General features: G+C 44.6%; 1 protein-coding gene across 1 annotated transcript in view; it reads left to right on the forward strand.

The window, feature by feature from the left end:
• Positions 1 to 14649: 14649 nt before the first annotated feature.
• The window catches only part of Nck2 (NCK adaptor protein 2), a 37722-nt gene continuing 30763 nt past the window's right edge, over positions 14650 to 21608 (forward strand). Inside the window, exon 1 of the mRNA XM_032901033.1 lies at positions 14650 to 14892. Within this exon, the coding sequence (XP_032756924.1) occupies positions 14667 to 14892 (226 nt within the window). The 5' untranslated portion in view covers positions 14650 to 14666. The remainder of the gene's footprint in view (positions 14893 to 21608) is intronic.

Below are 21608 nucleotides of genomic sequence, written 5' to 3' on the forward strand. Positions count from 1 at the left end.
TCCTGTGAAACTGCTTTGCATAGGCCCACGGAGGTCAAGCAAGCACACCACAGATAAGTGTGACCTGAGCAGGTATGAGAGAAAGGTCTCTCGACGGATGGTGGCTACAGGAAGCCATCCACACAGTGAACTGACAGAGCCTCTATACAGTCTTGCTGTTAGTGTCTTTATTTAGGTCACATTTAACCCTTGGGAGAAATGGATGCTGGGCACAAATAATTCTGTACTATCCTTGGGAATTTCCTGTGCATCTCTACTTACTTCAGATCGGAAGTTTAAACGTTGTTTAAAAGTTTCAGGGGGAAAAGGTCATCCCATTTCCCCTTATTTCAGGAGCCAGTAGTTTGGAGTCTTAAGAATTTTCAGTTCACGTAACTGAGTAAGTGACTCGCAGAACGGAGAAAATAAGGCTGGGGTAGGGTAGAGCTCATCTCAGAATTGCTGCTCAGGGTTGTAATCTACAATAAAGCTGATGTTGATCAAGTAAATAAAATGCAGGCCATGTGTACTGACCTCAAGCATATTTCAGTTCAAGGCCCAGTCAACACACACACCGAGTGTGGAATGAATGCAGTGTTTACTATTTTGACTACTAAGTCTAACAAGCATGGCTATAAGCAATGACTTTGCAAATTATGTCACTTACTACAAAATGCGGAATTTCTTTTTATAGACCTATAGACTCTGGGTCAGGAGACCTGGTTTTCGATTGGCTGTCACGTCTCGAGCAGGCCGCTGACTCACATAGTTTCAGTCTCCTTGTCTGTACATTAGGCCCGACACACACACCGCCGAGGGCTGCTCCGGGGTAGACTTGCTGCAGTGTGAGCACCTAGTGAGCTTGAACTAGATCGTGTTCTGTGAGAGCACCCGGCATGCCTGCTCTTATTGGCTGCACCCTTGGGGAAGTCATGGTCAGAGAAATGTCATTTTGATAGACATCTGAGTGTGACTTCATACTCCCTATCTCTGTGGCGTGGACTTTTCCAAACATGGGTATTATGTTACCAGATGACTAAGTGAACTGATGACTTACCTGGAAACTCTGGCCTTTATCAAGAGTCAGGAGGCCCTGAAGTTCAAAGAGGATGCTCACCGGCATCTAACTTGTATCCCAGGAAGCTTCAGTGAAGGCTGACACAACAGGAACCCTGTTACCCGACACCAGTCACTGTGGCGAACCATTCTTGCTGTATTACTGCTAACTGAATGTTAGGTGTCATTCAGGTCTTTTTGACAGACATCCAGTTTGTGTTCCCAGAGTCCATCCTGCACACCAAACTTCGCCGTGCCCTTTATGACTCCTGGAAGCTATGCCTCACACTTACTTTGATGATCCCCGTGGTTATAAGGGGTTCAGTATTTTGAAGAAGGCCCTTCGTTTGTCCCATGTGTTTCTAATGTTCACATAGGTCCTGGGAGGCCAGGTGTGGCCAATCAGCATGGCCTCAGTGTTGGCATTGACCATGGGGCACCTGTCACATTTCTGCTCTGCAGTGATGCCTTCCCATTTGAAACCGTGCTCTGTAGAAACAGGGCTGAATATACAGCCACACTCCCATCTGGAGAAGGAACCTCAGTCACTCCGGATCCTTCTGCTATAGGACTTTCCTCTGTACTCCCCATTTACTTACTTACTGGTCATTTGTTCTTTGCTTTTTAAAATTGATTCCAGCAACTGTATATGTAAGCCTGAGCCGTGCTGCCTAGTCGTGCTTGCATTAGCACAATATAAAGATGGGATCCTGAGTGTGTGACTGTGCCGCCCATCTGTCCCTTTGGCTTGGGCTATTTCTTGTCCTTCACTGCCATCACTATTGCTTCTGCGGTCAGCATTGTGCATGTTCCTCGACTCACTGAAGCACCTTTACAGGAGAGTGAGTGGAACCCTGTTGTCATATCCACATGCAGCTCTGCAGGATCATTCTGAGTTGTTTTGCTTCTTGTTAAGGAGCGTGTCCCATCCATTCACTAGCAGAGCATGTGGACTCAGATCCACCAGCAGCCTTTTCTGGTTCCCCCTGCTGGTGTTAAAGTGGACTCTTATTGTGGTCTTAGGTGATGGATGGGTTCAATGCTGTTTTATGAGCGTTCACCATCTGTGCTGTCTGTCTGCAGAGACTGTGCTTTGCCTGTCTTTTCTTTTGTCTTGGTCTTTTTCTTTGATTGTAGGGGTTTTCATTATTCTAGACACCAGTCATTTGTGGTGTGTGTGTGTGTGTGTGTGTGTGTGTGTGTGTGTGTGTGTGTCTTTCTCTCTCTCTCTCTCTTTCTCTCTCTCTCTCTCTCTCTCTCTCTCTATATATATATATATATATATATTATATATTATATGTTGCTTGCAACCATTGGTAAACAAGTATATTCAATCCTTTGATCTCTACAACCATAATTTATATGTACACATATATTGTGACTCTTTTTTTTTTTTTTTTTGGTTCTTTTTTTCGGAGCTGGGGACCGAACCCAGGGCCTTGCGCTTCCTAGGCAAGCGCTCTACCACTGAGCTAAATCCCCAACCCCATATATTGTGACTCTTACCAGGTCTGTTCAGCCTGTGGTGTGATGATGGATTTGCTTTAGGAGTGTTATAGATGTGGCCCAACATAAGCTTTTAAAGAGCATGTGACACTGGGGAGGACTCAGCTACTGTTCAGAGGATTGTACATTGGTTCCCAGCACCCCATGTGCCTTACAGCCACCAGTAATTCCAGCTCCAGGGGATGAAACATCCTTTTATGGCCTCTGTAGTCACTTCCACACACACCACATGCATGCATAGACACACACACACACACTTTTGAAAAAAAAAAAAAAAGGTCTTTGCCTTTTTTGGGGGGGGAGGGGGGGTTGAACCATTTGGAAACTTGAGCTTCCTGGATGGTAACATTGTTGTCAGAAGGTTAGGTTCTCTTGCTAGGTCTTCTGCCTAACTAGAATAGTCTTTACCTAACTAGAATAGTCTTTGATCTTTTCCTGGAGGCCACTCTGGCAACATCAGCATTTTTATGTCAGAAGATCCTGTGTGCTGTAGTTCTGCCAAGACTAAGTACCTTTCCTGTTGTTTCATCGTTCCATGGGCTATCTATAAATTGTAGACTTGGTGAAGATATGTTTATTTTAAATGCTAGAATTTTATTAAATATATATTATATATTATATATCAGATAGACAGAGTCTCAGGCTGTGCCTTGGACATTTCATGTGCTTTATTAAACCTTGAATCTTTTTCTTTAAAATCTATTCCATGATAATCACAATCACTTGCTGGAGAACCTTGGGAACAGCCCGTGAGTTGTGGGAGAGGTAGGAATGTAATGGGAACTGAATAAGGCCTGGGGAGGTGCAGCAGGGCTGGGCTGTGGAGGGAGAAAAAAGTGCTTAGATTTGAGACACAGTTTCAAGGCCAGCCTGCCTGCAGGGTTTGCTGGTACAGTGGCTGAGAGAGAAAGGAGTCTGAGTGAGGAGTCTCAGATTTTTGGCCTGACACCGGGGAAGTGGTTGCACACCATTTCATTTGCTAAGATGGGAATCCCTGAACAAACAACTCTAGGGTTTTTGGGTTTTATTGTATTGATTTTCTTGTGTTTGAGTGAAAGAGTCTGAAGGCTTTTGGACATCCCAGCTTAAAGCATACATTGCATGTCCACATGGAGATACTCTCTAGGCAGCTGAATGTAGAGGGCCAGCAGGATAGGAATACAGGGCTGGAGAACAGCGTGTGATGGCTTAAAGTGAAGAGTGTGGATGGAGGAAAGGCTGCCCCTAGGACATAAATACGGGCGACTAAGAAGAAACAGAAAGGAAAAAAGCCTGCAGGGCAACCCAGTGTGAGAGGAGAGGTTGCAGAAGGGCTGATCATCATAGTAACCACTGTAGTGAAGACCACTGGATAGGAGTGAGGTAACGTGGAAGGGATAAAAGCCTTTAATAGCCTTAAAGAGCAGGTAGAGTTGGCAGAGTAAACAGCTTTTGGAAATGAGTTCTGGTTTTGTTGCTCTGTGGGAAAGAGGTGCCATGGACATGGCCTGGGGTAGGAGGTAGGTACTATTTGGGGCAAAATGGGATGGTTCAGAAAGATACTTCAGCCATGGGCGCTGAGACAGGTAGCTTCCATTGGGAAGTCGATTGCTTCACAGGGGTACAGGCCGCTCACCCTAGTAGCACAGGAGACTGCAGTAGTCCCAGACACAGCACTAATCATGTATTCTTCTGATGTTTCCTCACCCATTACCTCAGAATACAGAATGACAGTCGATCCGATTAGGTGAGAAGAAAGTTTTTGAGTAGAGTTCTGGGCACTTGAATCAGACTCACAGCATAGCTCTTTACATTCTATAGGACTGTAACCCAGGAGCTAACCAGAGGTAGCATACATCCTGAAAGTATTTCTGCTTTATTGTCACCAAAAGAGGAATCTTTAATTCATAAAGAATGCATGTATAGTACCAGGTATAGACAGTGTCGGACACTATGGGATCAGCTACACGGATTCTGTGACTGTGGTGGAGAGCGGAATGAGCTTGGAGCTGCTTGTGTTGTGCTTAGAAAGTAAAACAAAACAAATACACCCAGTCTCAAAATGCTGAGATGCTCGACGGGCAAAGGCCCTGGCTTCCACAGCTCCTTGCTGCTGCAGGCGACAGATGCTCAAGGTCCAGACCACCTGCCACACTCACGTTGATCCTGTGTGCACTGGACACACTGTGGTGGAGAGGAGTGCTTTCCTTCACAAAAAAAAATAAAATAAAATAAATGTCGTGGAAGTTCTAATGGAAGGTCATTCTACAGAGCTCCTGACTGGTGCTCCTCAAAGCACAAAGTCTGGGCATTGTCACAGTTAGGTCCCTGAGAAGCCACAATGCATAATCTAAGATCCTAGATAGGATGCAAAGACAGAGACAGATTACTGGGGAGAAACTGCCAGACTCAGTCGTACGGATGCTGGTTCATTAATTGTACTAGGAACACTAACTATACTGACGACAGCTATTCATTAGAAAGCTATAATTTTAATTAGCATATAAAATTGAGCAGAAATGCTAGAAGCTTTTATTGCCTCCTCATTCTGATTTCTTAGATGATAGGCCTCTTTCTGTAGCTGTGACAGAATACCTGAGGGTCCATATAAGGGGAAACGTTTATTTTGTAGCTTTAGGTTCTAGGCTGGTGTGAGACTGCACATCGACGATCAAAGACTACATTCTTTTGTAAGGAAAGCTTCTCCCCAGCCCATCCTATTGTGAGTCTCTGTGATCCATCCCAAGTCACCTCTGAACACTGCTGCATTGAGGCCAGGCCTGTAACCTCTGCGTGTTTCTGCAGCTTTTGAGCATCCAGGCCATAAGAGAATAATGTCCTTTCAAATGACACAGCGCAGTTGGAATGAACAGCTGCCATTCAAGTCTCTGGAATTATTTGTAGATGTGTGCAAGTCAGCCTATGGTGGCTCAGGTCTCCTTACCTGCACTGTGTCCTTGCTGAGCACACGGAATGACAGTCCCTGTTCCCAGAGCCAGGTGCCCACCAAGGGGTAGGCTTTTTTTATAGTCCCTCTCATTAAGTGGGAAACTAGAAAACACGGACAGATATTTAGGAATGTGGTTTAATCATTCAAGCACAAAGTGACCTTGAGCATCACAGGACCTGGATAACACCTGGCTTGTGCATTTCATGTTGTTCTGCTTCTGTCTCGGCCCTGCCTGTTTCCAAATTACAGGCATCGTGAGTAAATAAGGCTACAGTAAGGGGAATGCCCAGGCATTGTTCAGTGGAGCTGAGCGGATATGTTTATAAGATGCTTAAATAGTGGAAGTTCAGCTACTTTTTTGTTAGGAAACTAAATAGCAAGACTCAGTAAACCCCTAAAGGATGATGCCTACTCATTCTTTGTTCTGGGGGAACTTTGCAAATACATTTTCTGCCTGGCTTTGTCAACGAGGCCAAGTTTCACCAAAGCTTGATGTAGTTCATGCCCCCCTAGATGGGCGTTCCTAGTTGCTTTTGTTTCTCTTGGCCCCGTTATTGACATGCCCTCCATTCTGGAAGAAGGCAGAGCTCTGTCTGAGGCCTGTGTTGTCCAGACTTTATATAAAATTGCTGTACTGAGTTAGCAGTGATTCTACTGACTGGTGTCTGGAAACCATGCAGCACACAGCACCCAAACTTTCTCCTGTTGTCTAACCTCCCTAAGAGGGCACTGGAGAGAGTGAGGAAGGCGAGCAGGCTTTGGCTAAAGTCAATTATGCGTAAGTAGTATTTGCCAGGTTCTGAAGCGAGTGGCATCCATTTTGTTTTCTTTGCAAAGCTTTCCAGGCAGTTGTGGGTTCTGTTGATTTGAGTCTAGTCTTCAGGAACATCCATGTGACAGGCAGTTCGGACCCGCAGTTAAGGTAGTTTTCATATTCACTGTTTCATCTGGGGGTGGAGGGTGGGGCGGGGAAGGAAGCATAATCCTGACTGTAAAGAGGATTAATGAGAGACATTCTCTTAAAACTAAAATGATGAGGGAGGGAGGAGCAACCACAACTGTTAGCATCAGTATAAAAGTTTACTTTTTATCGAGATAATCATTGTTAATACTCCTTCTAAGAATGCCGTGAGAGGGGGTTGGAGATCTCTCAGCGATTAAGAATACGAACTTCTTTTCTAGAGGACCCGGTTCCATTGCTAGCACCCAGCACTTGCCTGGCATCTTACAACGTCTCGAACTCCAGTTTGGGGGGATCTGACACCTTCCCATAGACGTACATGCAGACAAAACATCAGTGTACATAAAATATAAATAGTTTTTTAAAAATGTAGATAGAAGACTCACAAAGGATTTTCTGAGTACCTCACACCCAGTAGGATGGCTACTATTTAAAATCAATGTTGGCAAGAACCAGAAGACACTGAACATTTGTAAATCATGGATGGGGAATCCTGTAGCCCTGGAAACAGAGACATGAGAATGTTGGAAGCTCTCATGGGCTTCTGAAGGGCGGAGGGCAAGGGAGACACTTGGTATATCAGGAGAGCTGGGTGCACAGCTATCCCAGGTGCTGAGTGCCTCTGGTTGGCATTTTAACTTTCTGGTTTTAATAGTAACTTACAGTTCTTTGTGAAATATTTCCTGGTGAAGTGTTCTGGGTGTTTGGAAATCCCCTAGATAGAACCTTGTCACCATTGTTAGCCACAGTGGGAGCCCTGGGAGAAGGGAGCTGAAGAGCCTGAGTTTGGAACCCTAGTCCCTGTGCAGCTGCTAGGTATGGTGACGCACATGGCTGTAACCCTAGTGGGAAGGAACAGATCCCAGGAGCTCACCACAGTCAATCTAGTCGAGATGGACAGCCCCAGGTTCGGCGAGCTGAACACTATATGTTTCAAAAAATCAGGTGAAGAAGTAATGGAGGAGGACAAGCCATGCTGAATCCTGGCTCTCTCCAGTCATACATGGGAGAGTAAACCTGCACATGACTGCACATGCACATACATGCATGGACCATGTACAGGAAACTGAGGAGAGCAGGGATATCTGAGGAGGGAAAAGAAAAAAAAATGTTGGAGTCAACAGTCACCTTCCTTTGAAAGCCACCCAGCCTGGTGGTCCAGGCTGGTTTTCCACCAGAGAGAAATATCTTAGAAGGCATCACACTGAGTACTGTGAAAGGAACCCTTCACAACCTCACAGGCCATCATCCAACAGTGCCAGAAAACAAACTACAGAAAGAGCTCCTCTGTGATGACCCACTGAGGCAAGCTGGCTTCTGCTTTGTAACATCCAGCCTGAGCCTGGCTCTCAGGAGACTTTGCCTTTCTCTAATAAATATTAAAATCACAAATCCTGTCCCAAGTCATCCCCAGGAGATCAGGGCCTGGTGTTTCTCCCTAAGTAATTCCACCTATTCATTTGTCAAAAGAAAATTGAATTTGGCTTTTGTTTATCAGCATCCATCTTCCCCCTAGGATTTATTTTTTAGAATAACAGCAAAATTCCACTTCCTAGTTATACTAGCAGGCAGTGAGAATAGTAAATGAAGCCTTGAGTTTGTGGAAAGTGCCTTCTGGTGAGTTCGAACCCCAGACCCTCTGCTTTCTAAGTTTGTGGACTTAGGTGAGTTACTAAACACCCCAGTACCCCCTTTTGTCATTTCTAAGTGCATCTGTAGATAACATCTATTTCAAAAGTTTCTGTGGACATTGGATGTGTTCGTCCTTATGAAACACTGTGGCCTGGGTCCCAGTTGACTGTCATCATGCACCCCTTGACCATGTAGATGATACTGGGTACTCAGTCCTCTGCGGCTGCACATAGAAAGGCCTACGATGTATGTTCTCTTTTACATGTGGTGTGTTTTTCTGTTTTTAGGAAGGTAGCAAGACCTTGCCTGTTGTCATGACTTAATTAGCTTAGTGAGAGTTGGAACAGCCGCTAGATTACATATTGTATCCTAGTTAGGATTAAAGTATATTCGCTGTAATTAGCAACAGTGCTGCAAAAAGCCACCAACCGGCCTTTCTGTTCCCTCACAGGAGACCAGGGTCCTGCCAAGTGCTGTCACACGAGTTGACATCTGGCAAGTCCATCTACACACATCTTGAAGTTCATCAAGAATTTTAGTTGGTTCTAAAACCCCATTCATGAGTCAGTCTCTTTAATGCAAATGGGCTTTTGCAGATCATGAGTCAAAGGCCAGGAACACTGCAATAAACGGAGAATATTAGGAAGCTCCTGTTTCTAAAGAGAAACTCCTCACCAAGACCAGCTTCCTATTCTGCAAGAGCAAGTGCCCACAGTGCAAATGCCCTGAAACAGTGTCCCCTGTACAAGTCCCACTAGGTAGCATCACTCAGGGTGTCACCAAAAGATACACTCCTGGATGCTCTAGGAAAACTGTCTTTTCTGGTATCTGGAGACATCTCTTGGCTACAGCACAGCATCTTTAATTCTCTCTCTGATTTTCTTGCCTTAGATTAGCAGGGATGTTTGCAATTGTCCAGGGCCTGCTGGATTATCCAGGATTATCTCCACATCTCAGGGGGAGCAGTTAGTGACCTTACTTTATGTTGGTCATGTAATCCAACAAACCTGTAGGTGTTCTTTTTTTTTTTTTTAAGATTTATTCATTTATTATATGCAAGTACACTGTAGCTGTCTTCAGACACACCAGAAGAGGGCATCGGATCTCTTTACAGATGGTTGTGAGCCACCATGTGGTTGCTGGGATTTGAACTCAGGACCTCTGGAAGAGCAGTCAGTGCTCTTAACCTCTGAACCATCTCTCCAGCCCCCTGTAGGTGTTCTTTATAGGATGCAGACACATGCTTAATACAAAACCTTGCAAAGCCTGTACTGAGTGAGTTGATCGGTTGCAGTCTTCCAACACCCAAGGCGTGATATATTACATAGAGAAAAACATTGCAGAGACCCTCTGTGAAGTTGTTACATAATTTGAATAATTCAGATTTTGTTGAAAATTGCCATTGGGATGGCATCTGTCTCCATTTGGTCTCGGTTTGCACCCTCCACCCCCTGTTCTCTCTGTCTTGCTCACAGACACACATTCTGGTGTGTCTGTATACACATGCACACAGATGTATTTTCTGACGTTTCAAGTCAATATCCTGCCAATAAAAGTGTTAGGCTTGCTTTGCCCTCCTGCTTGTCTATGTGTGTACTTTGAATTTTGTTTGTGAAGTCCTATGTCTTCCTTCTTAGGTTTAGATTGGCAGTCCAATTAGCTATTAGAATAGCTAATCTTTATTAAGACCTTTATTAATCATTAAAACAAACCAAATCAATGTTGTTATTATTCTTTTTAAAATAATATTTTTCTTTGAGATTTTCATATATGTTTGGAATATAGTCACACACACACACCCAAGCTACCCTTTCCATCCTCCCATCCCTTCTCATGAGACTTCCAGTCTGCTCTTCCTCCTGTCCCCCTTTCCTCCCCTCCTCTCCTTTTCCTCCTCCTCCCCCTCCTCCCCCTCCCCTCCTCCCCCCTCTCCTCCTCATCTTCCTCCTCCCCTCTTCCTCCTTTACCTCCTCCTCCCCTCTCCTCTTCCTCCTCCTTTTCACCCATGGATTCCCCTCTTCCTCCTCCATAACTCCCAAACCACTTGTCTCTCTGATTTTTTGAAAATGATTGCCCAGAGGGTTCCTCTGGTTGGATGGGGCATTGCCCATCCCAAATTAGAATTTAGTTCCCTTATCAGGGCTCCTTAAATGTTTCCATGTATAACCTCATGTCACTGGAGAGTAAGCTTGCATGCTAATGAGATGAGCTTGTTTATTTTTCCTGAGGAATTAAATCTCTGCTCAGTATTTGTTTCTACAGGATAAAATCATTTTTAGCATTTTTCAGAGTTGATACCTTTATTTTATAATCATCAATGCTGAGCTCCCTGCTTGACATACAGTGTACAAAATAGCCGAAGTGTACGTAGAAATTGTTGGAGGTTCCGTTGGGATTGCCGGGCCTGGGATTTAACACTTCTATGAAGCTCATGTTGGCAACACAGCATTTTTTTTTTTTTTTAACTAATTTGGAACTTCCGTGGAGAGAGGACCAATAGCAGGAAACTGTTAAGTCTTCTCCCCTATAATTAAACTATTCTGCTATTCTAAAAAACAGAAGATTTTGTGTGGACAGGAGGAATCTCAGTCTAGACTAGAATCTGAACTTAGGCGTTTGGGTTTGTGTAGTGTGTTGTAAATACAGTTTCCTGCAGGAAGCTATGTGATTCATTGGGGTGAGAACTTAACTTGATTCTGAATTTCTCTTTGGTTACACATTCATAAGTCTTTTATCGTTGCCAAATGGGTCATGGCCTTCATAGCTTATGCAGTCCCTTCTATGCTTCCAACTGACTGTTTTAAAACTTGGGTCCTAGATAGAAGATTTTGTAGGGTGTCATAGAGGTGAGGGCGGGTACAGGGTAGAACGGGGCTTGTCATTGGATGAGAAGGAAGGATGGGGGGAGGAAAGTTTGAGGGAAGGGGAGGAGACTGGAATGGAAAGGAGGAGACAGGGAGAGTAGCCGCAGAGAGAGCATGGAGGCTGACGTTAAGATTCCACTCTGTGTATTTACAGGTTGTTATGAATATTTTAAGGGATGGATGTGTACAGAGCTTTGTATGTTTAGGTGGGCAATTATATCTTATCAATTGGATCACAGGCTGTTGTGTTGTGTGTTCTTTCTTGTGGCGAATTAAGTTTAAGAGAGTGTGCGGCGGCTGGGACACTAAGCCGCCATGAAGTTGGGATGTGTGTTTCTGGCATGGAAACCTGCCTTGGGAACTGGATGGGTAGAGAGATTGTTGCCAGGCTCAGAGAGAGGCCTTTGGCAGTGTTGTATGCGATGGAGCAGAGCAGTTGAGAGGCTTTGCTTACTGAGATTAAGATATCCATCAGATATCTTGGGGCAGTATGTGCTGGACCTAGAGCAGTAAAAAGACTGTATTAGTTTTTATAATTTTACAAGATTTTTGCCTTGTTTCTTGCTCTGTTCACCCCCAAGGAGGGGGGTGGGGCACAGGAGAAGATGGGAGGATGTCCTGGTACCTGGCTGTTTCTTGGAGGTTCTGATGATTGGCGGAGAGGAAGGGCTCCCAAGCAGTGCCACCTCCCACAGAGGAAGAAAGGATCTGTTAGGCCTCATAGTTCAGAAGAAGGAAGTTCACCATGGCACTGGAAGCCGCTTGGTTGTGACCTGACTGGAAAGGAGGGAGAGGAATACTGGGGGCTCAGCTACCTTTCTCCAGTTTTTTCTTTGTATTTAGTCCAGGATGCTATCCCATGGATTGGCGCCACCCATAATCAGGATAGATCTTCCCTCAACCAAACCTCTCTGGAAACAGCCTCATAAACATACACACTCCACCCTTCTGCCTCTTATTAATGTCCACGGGGTTTTTCTGTCCAGTCAGGTTGACAGTTTAAACACCATAAGGTACCCAAACATAAATTGTAACGTTTTACCACTGGACCCTAGAGGCTTGTGGCCATCTCTTCATGCAAAATGCATTCATTCTATTTGAAAGACTTCATACTCTATCTCGACAGTGTTAGAATTCCAAAGTCTTTTCCAAGACCTGAGACAAATCTTACCTATGAACTGCTATAAAATAAGAACAAGTAACATTCTTCCAATATATGGTAACAGAGTAGGAGTAAGAATTAGGGCATAACAAGGAAAGATCCCACCAAAACAAGACTGAAGCCTAGACAGAAAACACCAAGTCTTGTACCTCCATATCCAATATCTGGGGCATCTGCCCCTGGGCCTCCAGTTTTGCCTCCTGAAGTGCATGTGGCTTTTCCTTGGCTAGATGCACTCGGTGCCTGCTGTATCCCTTAGCAACCGCTGCATGTTTCCGGCCTCTCTGATACCCTGCTCTTGGCTTAGCAGGAAGCTGTGTTTTGATAAGCCTTATGCTTTCAGCATGCACTGAAATAAATGCATCCAAGTCCTCCCATAACTACTGTGTTGATGCAGAAGGAAATTCAGTAGAGAGCTTTGGTTGGCTGGATATCAACTGATTTAAATGATGATCTGTTCCTATTTAAAATCATTTTGGAAATTATATAATTCAGCAGCAGACCTGGTATTTAAATGGAATCCCCTGTGGACCTCCTTTTTATTATGGCTATCGTTTCTGTCCTTGACTTTCAAAGAGATGCCCACTGTGATGTTTTTCAGGTCTAATCTGATAGAGAAACCAGATGTGGGAGCTGCAAGCTGGGGTGTCCTCTGAGGGCAGGTAGCTATTCGTCTCCGGCTTTGAGAAGAACTTTGTGAAGAACTTTGTGTCAACTCCACCCTCTTGGATATTATGTATATTATATGTACAGTGTACAAGGCATTTCTTCTTCCCAAATGATTTTTATCTAATGTGGTAATTATTCTTATGTGCCTGAATGTGGTAGAAAGTGTCAAATTCATGCCTCCATGGGTCAGGTGCATGAGTTACCTGTGACTCTGAACTCATGAGGTAAGATCAGGAGAACTCTGTCAAGAGGAGAGAGGGGTTCGGGTCAAGCATCTTGTCCTTCCTCCTTCCATAATTGAGGGACATACCCAGTCAGTAGAGGGGCTGCTGCGAGAACCCTTGTGCATTTTCTACCTGAGAAGGGTGCAGTTGTTGTTAAAGTAGGTCATACCTGTGTGTATTGTGTTCTTTCCTATCTAGAACTTCCCAGATTGACTTCATCAGATTTGTGCCATCTTTGTTGCTGTAATAAGCTGTACTTTGGAGTAGTGTTAGTATGTATTTTGATCTACACAGCAAACATGTCTTGACAGACATTTGCAATTACAATTACATGTGTTCACCATCTCTCTGCATCGCTTGCTTCTGCCCCCTCCTCCCTCTTGGCCCTGTGTCTCCAGAGATTTTTGCCTTTCCTAGAATGTCATATAATGGAATTGCTATTTAAGAGCTAGTTAGGAGACAGCAAGGCAGACTGTTCAGGGGATCCTACCACAGAGTTCTACCGTCGAGAAGAGCTCAGTTCCTGTTGAGGATAAGTGGGAGTTCACAGCCTGACAGGAGGAGGGTGGTGTGGTGGATCCTGGAGGAGCCCACCTCACAGGATTCTTGCTAACGGAGGACAGGTGACCGATCAGCCATCCCACGCAGCACGGTAGGAGCCTAGGAACCTGGTCAGGTGTCAGCGGTGGATGATTCTTGCTAACGTAGGACTGGATGATGCAGAGATGGACACAAAAGCTACAGAGAACAGGGTTCCAGGGACTTCAGTAAAGTTTGCTCAAAGGAGACCCCGTGTCCAAATGCACATGCCCAGCCTTTCTGGCCTCGCTGGCTGCCTTCAGGTCTAGGGAGCGTCTGCATTTTCTTCTGCTCTTTCCCTAGCACTTAAACATCCCACCGCCAGGCGGACGGTTGGTTTAGCAGTTCACCTCCTGGAGGATATCTTTGGTTATTTCCCACTTTGGGCAATTTGAATAAAGTAGTGAATATCCAAGTATTGCTTTGTTTTCCGGAATGATTTTATATTTATAGGAACAGTTCTGTACAGTTACTTATGCAGGAAATTAGCCCCTAGCTAATTTCTCCAGTGTTAACATATTACATTGAATTGTCAAAACTAGCTAGCCTGGGCGCGTCGCTGTTGTCTAGGCTTTGTTTACATTTCAACTGTATTTTTACAAATTTTCTTGGTGTATTTTGCCATCCATCTCCAGATACCTCAGTGCATTGGTAGTACACTAATTGAATTTGAGTTTATAGGAGTGGTTTGGGTGTGTTACATTTATTAAATATCTTCAAAATCCTCAGCATGTGCTGAAAATAGGGGTGCAAACCTATCAGCTGTAAGGGACGGTGTCAGTTGCCAAGTGAGCGCTTTAATCATGAGATTATTATTCTGAGTGTTTTGCCCCCAAGTTCGCATCTAGCGTCAGTAAATGCGCAGTGTGCTTAGTGCACTGAGAGGGGCTGCGGGCTTTGATTACAAGATGCTGTTTCTCAGCAGCACTAGGGCCTACGGGTAGGTCATTCTAAGGGCAAGTGCTTCAAGGGGCTGGGAGGAGACTGGGGGCAGTGTGGCCATGGGAGCTGTCGTTGACAGCTTTTCAAATCTGTCAGAGGAGAGGGGTTCAGGTAGCTAATGAGCATCTTTAAATGTTTTGCTGGCAGAAGGGCTCCATGAAAGATGACAGAAGAAGTCATTGTCATAGCCAAGTGGGACTACACTGCCCAGCAGGACCAGGAGCTCGACATCAGGAAGAACGAGCGGTTGTGGCTGCTGGACGACTCCAAGACGTGGTGGCGGGTGAGGAATGCGGCCAACAGGACAGGCTACGTGCCTTCCAACTACGTGGAGCGTAAGAACAGCCTGAAGAAGGGGTCCCTGGTGAAGAATCTGAAGGACACGCTAGGTGAGTGTCCTTACCCCACCTGGAATAGCAGGTCATCCTACAGGAACAGCCAGGGTTAGCACTGCTGCTTCAGTGTGCGTGTGCGTGTGCGTGTGTGTGCGTCTGTGTGTGTGCGCGTCTGTGTGTGCGTGTGTGTGTGTGCGTGTGTGTGTGTGTGTCTGTGTGTTAGATACGTAGTGTGTGTATGCATGTGTAGTGTGTGTGTGCGTGTGTGCATGCGTGCGTGCGTGTCTGTGTGTATGTGTCTGTGTGTGTATGTGTCTGTGTGTGTGTCTGTGTCTGTGTGTGTGCGCATGCGTGCGTGTGTGTGTGTGTGTGTGTCTGTGTGTGTTAGATACGTAGTGTGTGTATGCATGTGTAGTGTGTGTGTGTTAGATATGTAGTGTGTGTATATGCATGTGTAGTGTGTGTGTGTTAGATATCTAGTGTGTGTATGCATGTGTTGTGTGTGTGTGTGTGTGTCTGTGTGTCTGTGTGTGTTAGATACGTAGTATGTGTATGCATGTGTTGTGTGTGTGTGTTAGATACGTAGTGTGTGTAGTGCGTGTGTGTGGTAGGTGTATAGTGTGTGTGTACGTGTTGTGTGTGATAGGAATGTGGGTAGTGTGCGTGTGTATGTGGCTGTGTATACAGTGTGTTTGTGTGTATGGAGTAGGTATGTATATGTTATGGGGTGTGTTATATGTGGTAGGTGTGTAGTGTGTGTGTGTTAGATATGTAGTATGTGTTTGCATGTGTAGTATGTGTGTATGTGTGTGGTAGGTGTATAGTGTGTGTATGTGCTGTGTGTGGTAGGAATGTGTGTAGTGTATGTATGTATGTGGCTGTATATTCAGTATGTTTGTGTGTATGGAGTAGGTGTATATGCTGTGGGGTGTATATGTATGTGGTAGGTGTGTAATATGTGTGTGTATATGGTAGGAGTGTGTGTAGTATGTGTATGTGTGTGGCTGTGTATTCAGTGTGTTTGTGTGTGTGGAGTAGTTGTGTATATATGTTGTAGGGTGTGTTGTATATGGTAGGTGTGTAGTGTGTGTATAGGTGTGTGTGTATGTATGTGCTATGTGTGTGTGTATGTGTAGTAGGAGTGTGGGTAGTGTATGTATGTGGTGCCTGTGTGTGTGTGTATGTGTATGTGCTGTGTGTGTGTATGTGTGGTAGGAGTGTGTGTATGTATGTGGTGCGTGTGTGTGTATGTGTATGTAGTGTATGTGTTTTGGGGCCGGTATTAATGTTGATAGCCTCCTACCTACTGGGGTTTTATATTGAGATCAAGATTCTCTGGATAAATTATACAGTTTGGGATCTTGGGTAAATCAACTCCTCCTCGTGGTGCTAAGGACCCCTACACAGCTGTCTGTCTCCTTGTATCCAGACAGTAGAAGACCCTGACTTAGAATCATGACAAGTTTAGTAGCTTTTCCTGTCAGTGTATCACCTTTTATCTTACAAACTCCCATGCTGGCCTCTGCACACAGAAGGAGAAGGTACTTCTCCCCCTCGTCTTAGGTGATAGGATAGTTTATTCCACAGCTTCGGGCAGTTGGTTAATGTGTAGTTGGGGTGATTAGCAGCATGACATCAGAAGTCTCTCAGATGGACACCTCCATAAGCCCTGTTCGGTTATCACATTCTTCACAGCTGTGCCTCGTGTCTTCCTCTGGTATATTAGTTCATTTCCTGACACTGTAACAAACTGCTTGAGGTTAGGCTATATAAAGAACACTGCTTAATTTGGCTTACACTCATGGTTCAAAGTCAAGTGGCTGTATGTATATCGCCTTCTTGGCAAATTTTCAGTATGGTACAAGTTCCTTATGGCAAGAGACCAGGATGGATAAAGAATTGTATGTGTGTGTTTTTGATACTGTCCTTCTGTAAACACCAGAATTTATGCAACTGCTATCACCCAAAGGCCCCACCTCTAACCACTGTGATAGGAACCAGTTTCTTTCTTACTACCTCTGTAGGGGATTAAATTCAGCACAAGGTAAGGAGATACATTCAAACCCCAGTAATCCATAGCACCTGATCAGACAGGGGTTCGCTACCTCAGTGGTGGGGAAGCATACCTGAGTGTGTACATTGTCCTCACCAACCATGGTTACTGCCTCAGATTGTCTGAGAATATAATTGGGAGGGCTCTGTGGAAGGACAGCTGAACTGAGCTGACAGTTTACAGTTGCTGCCTCCTCAGGTAAGTATAAAGTTGTCTATAGGCAACAAGGCCAGCTCGCCACTTGAGCTTTGTCGTGGAAGTAAGCCAGTGTCATCACCTGGGCTGAGTGTATGTAGGCTTTTTTGTGTGTTACCGGAAGAGAATTAGTTTCATTGGTGGGGGCAGGGTGAGGGGACTATGGGAAAATTGAAAACAAAATCACACTGAGTGTGGTGGGTGTTGCAGGGAATCCGTCTTCTTCCTTGTAAAATCCACAAAGGTCACTGCTCACCCTTCAGTGGGTGAAGCCTTCGGTCACTGGGAGGGATTTTGTGCTGTGGTTGGATTTTTCTCAGGTTATCGGTGGCTAGTGTAGACTCTGAGACTGCCGGGAAAGCTCCTTTTGTTATTAGCATTCTAAGTCTTTTTTTTTTTTTCTTTCTCTATACTTTCTCCCCTGTGTATTTTTTTTCTTTGGTTTAAAAACAGTCACTGGAAAGAAATGCTTCTGTCCTACTCTCAGGACTCTCAGTGAGGTGCGATAGATAAAGAGGCATGTTGAATGGGTCAGTGCTTCAGTGTGGTCCTGAGAGTATTTGACTGATTTTCTAACCCCCTCTTAACACACCCTCTGTAGTAATGTTGAGCATTGTTGACATGTTTTGCCTCAAAAATATCTCAGAATTCCATAAACCACAGAACACACAGGACTTGGAGGTGGACTAAGTGAGCCTCCAAGGTCATGGAGAGCTCCTCGAGTGACTGCCTTATTGACTTTCTTAGAAGTCAAGATAAGGCATCGGGTCGGAGCTCCGGGCTTTATCTTTGCCCAGTATATTCAGATTTCCCTGCGTGTGATCAGTTCCTCTTGTTTCACAACCCTAAGTTACAGAGCAAGGCAGCGCATCTTCCCCCTGGTGCTGGGCCTGCTTCCCTGTCACCGACAGACTGCCATCCAGCCCTGCTGGAATGCTTCGACTGCTAGAAAAGGCCAATTCCATTTTTGGAGAATACAGATTGTTAGAAAGTGCTTCCTAAAATAGAATCGAAATTTTACATTTCTCAAACTTCCTCCCCTTGGCTCTGACTCTGCCCTCCATCCAGGGCTATGCCAAGCAGAACAAATCGCTTTAGTGAGTGACAGCTCTTCTGTGAACTTCTGTCTCGGTTTCAACACATAGTTCTTTGGAAACATTTGCATTAAGCATGAAAGATTGCAAAAATACAGATAAACTATGTTTTAGATATCCATATTTATTAATAGGAGTTGATTTTTATAGTCAAGGGGCCTTTGGGATTCAGGGGGAAGTAGCTCAATTTTTTTTCCTACAATTTATCTGTGCATGCACATACAAAGGGGGGGGGGACATGTGCCACAACATGTATGTGTGGGTCAGAAAACAACCCACGGGCATCTGTTCTTTCTTTCTACCATGTAAGTCCCAGGGTTTGAACTAATCAATCAGGTCTATAGATTTGATGGTAAGCACCCTTATCCATTAAGCTAGTTCACTGGCTTGGTTTCCATTTTTAGTACTTTGTTGTTGCTGTCTGTTCCTTTGTTTTTATTACCTGTCATGATCACCGTTGCTATTGGACAAAGAGAGATCTTGTTATCTGAGTACAGGCTTCCTGTCGAGGAAGAAGGGGAGGCATCTTTACCACGATCTCTATGTGTGAAATCTTCTTTCTCTACAGCCCATCCTCCCCCAGTTTGTAGGCTGGGTGCGAGTGCTTTCTGTAATTCCTCCTGTCTCCCAGTATCTCTTTTAATATAAACCCCAGAGGCTAAATGTAACCGTTTGAGCTTTTCTATGCCTGTCCTTGGTCTGAATAAGGACAGGGAGACTTTTTTCTTTTTAACACAATGCTTTTGGCCTTAGCTTAGGCCAACTCCCCAACCATCTTTTAACTTATATTAACCCGTTTATTCTATTCCATGTCTATCACGTTGCTGATTTTCTCATTTTCATGCTTCAAACTTCCTCTGGGACTTGGCGGCGAATCTTCCTGTGCCTGATTCTCCCAGAGTTCCTTTCTCAGTTGGTGTCCTACCTTCTAGTCTGCCTTTTGCTATAAGTCATAGGCTTTTTATTTTAACCAATCAGAACGTGCCTTAGGCAGGCAAGGAAGAACAGAGACACATCCTTACACAGTACATATAGACATCATCCTTGCAACTGTCTCTGGCTTCCTGTTTAGTTACAGACTCTGGTGTGTCCTCAGAGTTAGAGCATGAGTTTGAGACTGGAAGGCGTCTCTGCAGTGTGAAGGTATCAGAACAATGTTGACTTACATTGCCTACCCCTTCTTGTAACAGAGTGGTGTCATTTATGTAGAATTTATACTACTATGGGAATTCATGCATGGATTATATAATACATGGCCAATCTGAGGGCCATGATAGAACTTCTGTAGTTCATGCCCAGTTTGAAGTAAATTTCACCTGAGTCACCAAAGAGCCACAGTGCTATGTACTAGAGCGTCTGTCTGTGAGGGGAGGAGGCAGTGGTGCTGTGTGCCTTGCCTCTGCTGAGCTCCGTTGGAAACTTGTCACACACAGTGTTTTCTTAGAGCTGATTCAAGGTGACAGTGTATTTGACAAAAACAGCTCTTGAAAGTATTAACATTCTTTCCTTTTAATAATTTGTAGTTGAGTAAAACATTCTCATCTCACATTTTTTTTTCTTGAGGGCAAAACATTTATCTACTGGATCTCCTTTCATGCTCGGATCCTGATCGTGAACAGTCAAGAAAATATTCCCATGCAGAGCATTGTCAAGAGCTGGTTCTGCAGGCGGTGTACTGATGTAGCTCTGAGCTCAGCAGTGAACCAGCCCAGGCTACTTCTGACCTTGACATTACAACTTGACCTGTATAACAGTATAGGCTTGATATTAGCTTTATGCTAAACCTTTTGAGATGGAGACACTTCTCCCTGGGAGATAATTTTCAAAGATTCTTTGCAAGTTTCTCAAACTCAATTTTTGTTGCCATTCTGACTCTAGCTAGAATCCACCATAGCTCCAAAGGAGTTGAACCTTGCTTGGGTGACTATGAACAGTAGATGAATTGAGCAGAAGCAATGTGGCCTCTGAAAGGATGAGAGGAAAATGGGGGTGAAGAAAGGCAGAGGTCAAGAGACTGGCATACCCCGATCCAGACCAGGGTGGTACATGTTTTCTTTGCTTTCACCAGTTTCCCTCCTGGGAGCCCTCAGGCCCTAGGGCTTCTCCGTAAGGGGATCCAGCCTGGTATGAGAGCTCTCTGGCAGACAAGGACGAGAACTATGAGCATAGAAAAGTAAGTTTTACAGTGAGTTCTTAGGGAATATTAAAGATACAATGCCTTTCTTGGGGACAGAAATTTTATTACACTTATTAGCAGCTTTCATACCTCTGTCAGGTTTGGTTTTTAAATTTGAGGGAACTAGTAAATGAATTTCTTTATTTAAAAATTAGATGATTAGACTAACAGTTGACATTCTTATAACTAGCCCCACCAAGACAGAAAGGGCTTGCCTTGTAAGCTGGTCTTGGCCTTACCATATATTCCAAATGCCCTTGAATTCTCAGCAGCCCAGAAGTCCTCCTTACTCAGCTTTCTAAGTGCTGGGGTTATGGGCATGAGCCACCTCATGTGGCGTCTCACGGTTTTAACAGTAGGACCACACAGTCTTTCAGGGTACCTTATATAGATTTCGTATGTTTGGAGAAAAGTAGTGTGTGTACCTGATTCAGATACCTCTCTTTGGGGTGGGATGGTCACCTGTAAGAACTGTGGGCCAGATCCCAGGGCCAGGCAATTTCTTTCCTGTTAGTGCCATCAGATTTTGCCTGTCTTCAAGCATACCTGTTTTCCCACAAAGGATACTTAGAGTCCCTCAGTCATTCTAACTTTTGTCTTCAGTCAGTCTGTCAGTGAACTGGTAGTACGTAGGAGTGGGCAGGAGCCAGGTGTCACAGAGTGCTAGGGCCATAGATGCCTGCAGCGCTTGTCTGATGAATGAAACACGGAACAGCTTGCAAGTCTCACCGCTCCCTACCCTTGCCAAATCAGCTTACCCCACATACATTTTTCCTGTCAACAGTAAAGATGCCAGAATTCTGCCTGGAAAGGATTTGGGAGCTTCAGAAAGCAGGATGGGGCTCTTGAGCCAGTGGGCATGTGAATGTGCTTTTTTGACTTAACATAGAAAGACATAGGTTGTTAAGTTAAGCAAAATGTGTGTCGTCAGTTGGTAACACCACTCCTGCCCTGAGAATGGCACTGTGGCCTCCCTAAGAACACCAGATAGGAAACCCAGAGTACACTTCAGCTCTGTCGTGTTTTGCCTGCATAGAGTTGACCATCTGGGTTGATTGGCAAGCCTCTCCATGCAGTAGATTGAAAACTGTCTCCAAGTCAGCCTTTATGGAATGTTGGAGAACAGTTTGGAAACAACAAATTTCTCATTCTGCACATGGAAAACTAGGGCTTAATTATCACAAATGGAGTGGGCTCCCAGGTTAGCTGGTAATAATGAATAACTGTGAATTTCCCCAGTTTGATGGATGCC

This window comes from Rattus rattus, chromosome 4 (genome assembly GCF_011064425.1).
Source record: "Rattus rattus isolate New Zealand chromosome 4, Rrattus_CSIRO_v1, whole genome shotgun sequence".
Taxonomy (NCBI): Eukaryota; Metazoa; Chordata; class Mammalia; order Rodentia; family Muridae; genus Rattus; species Rattus rattus.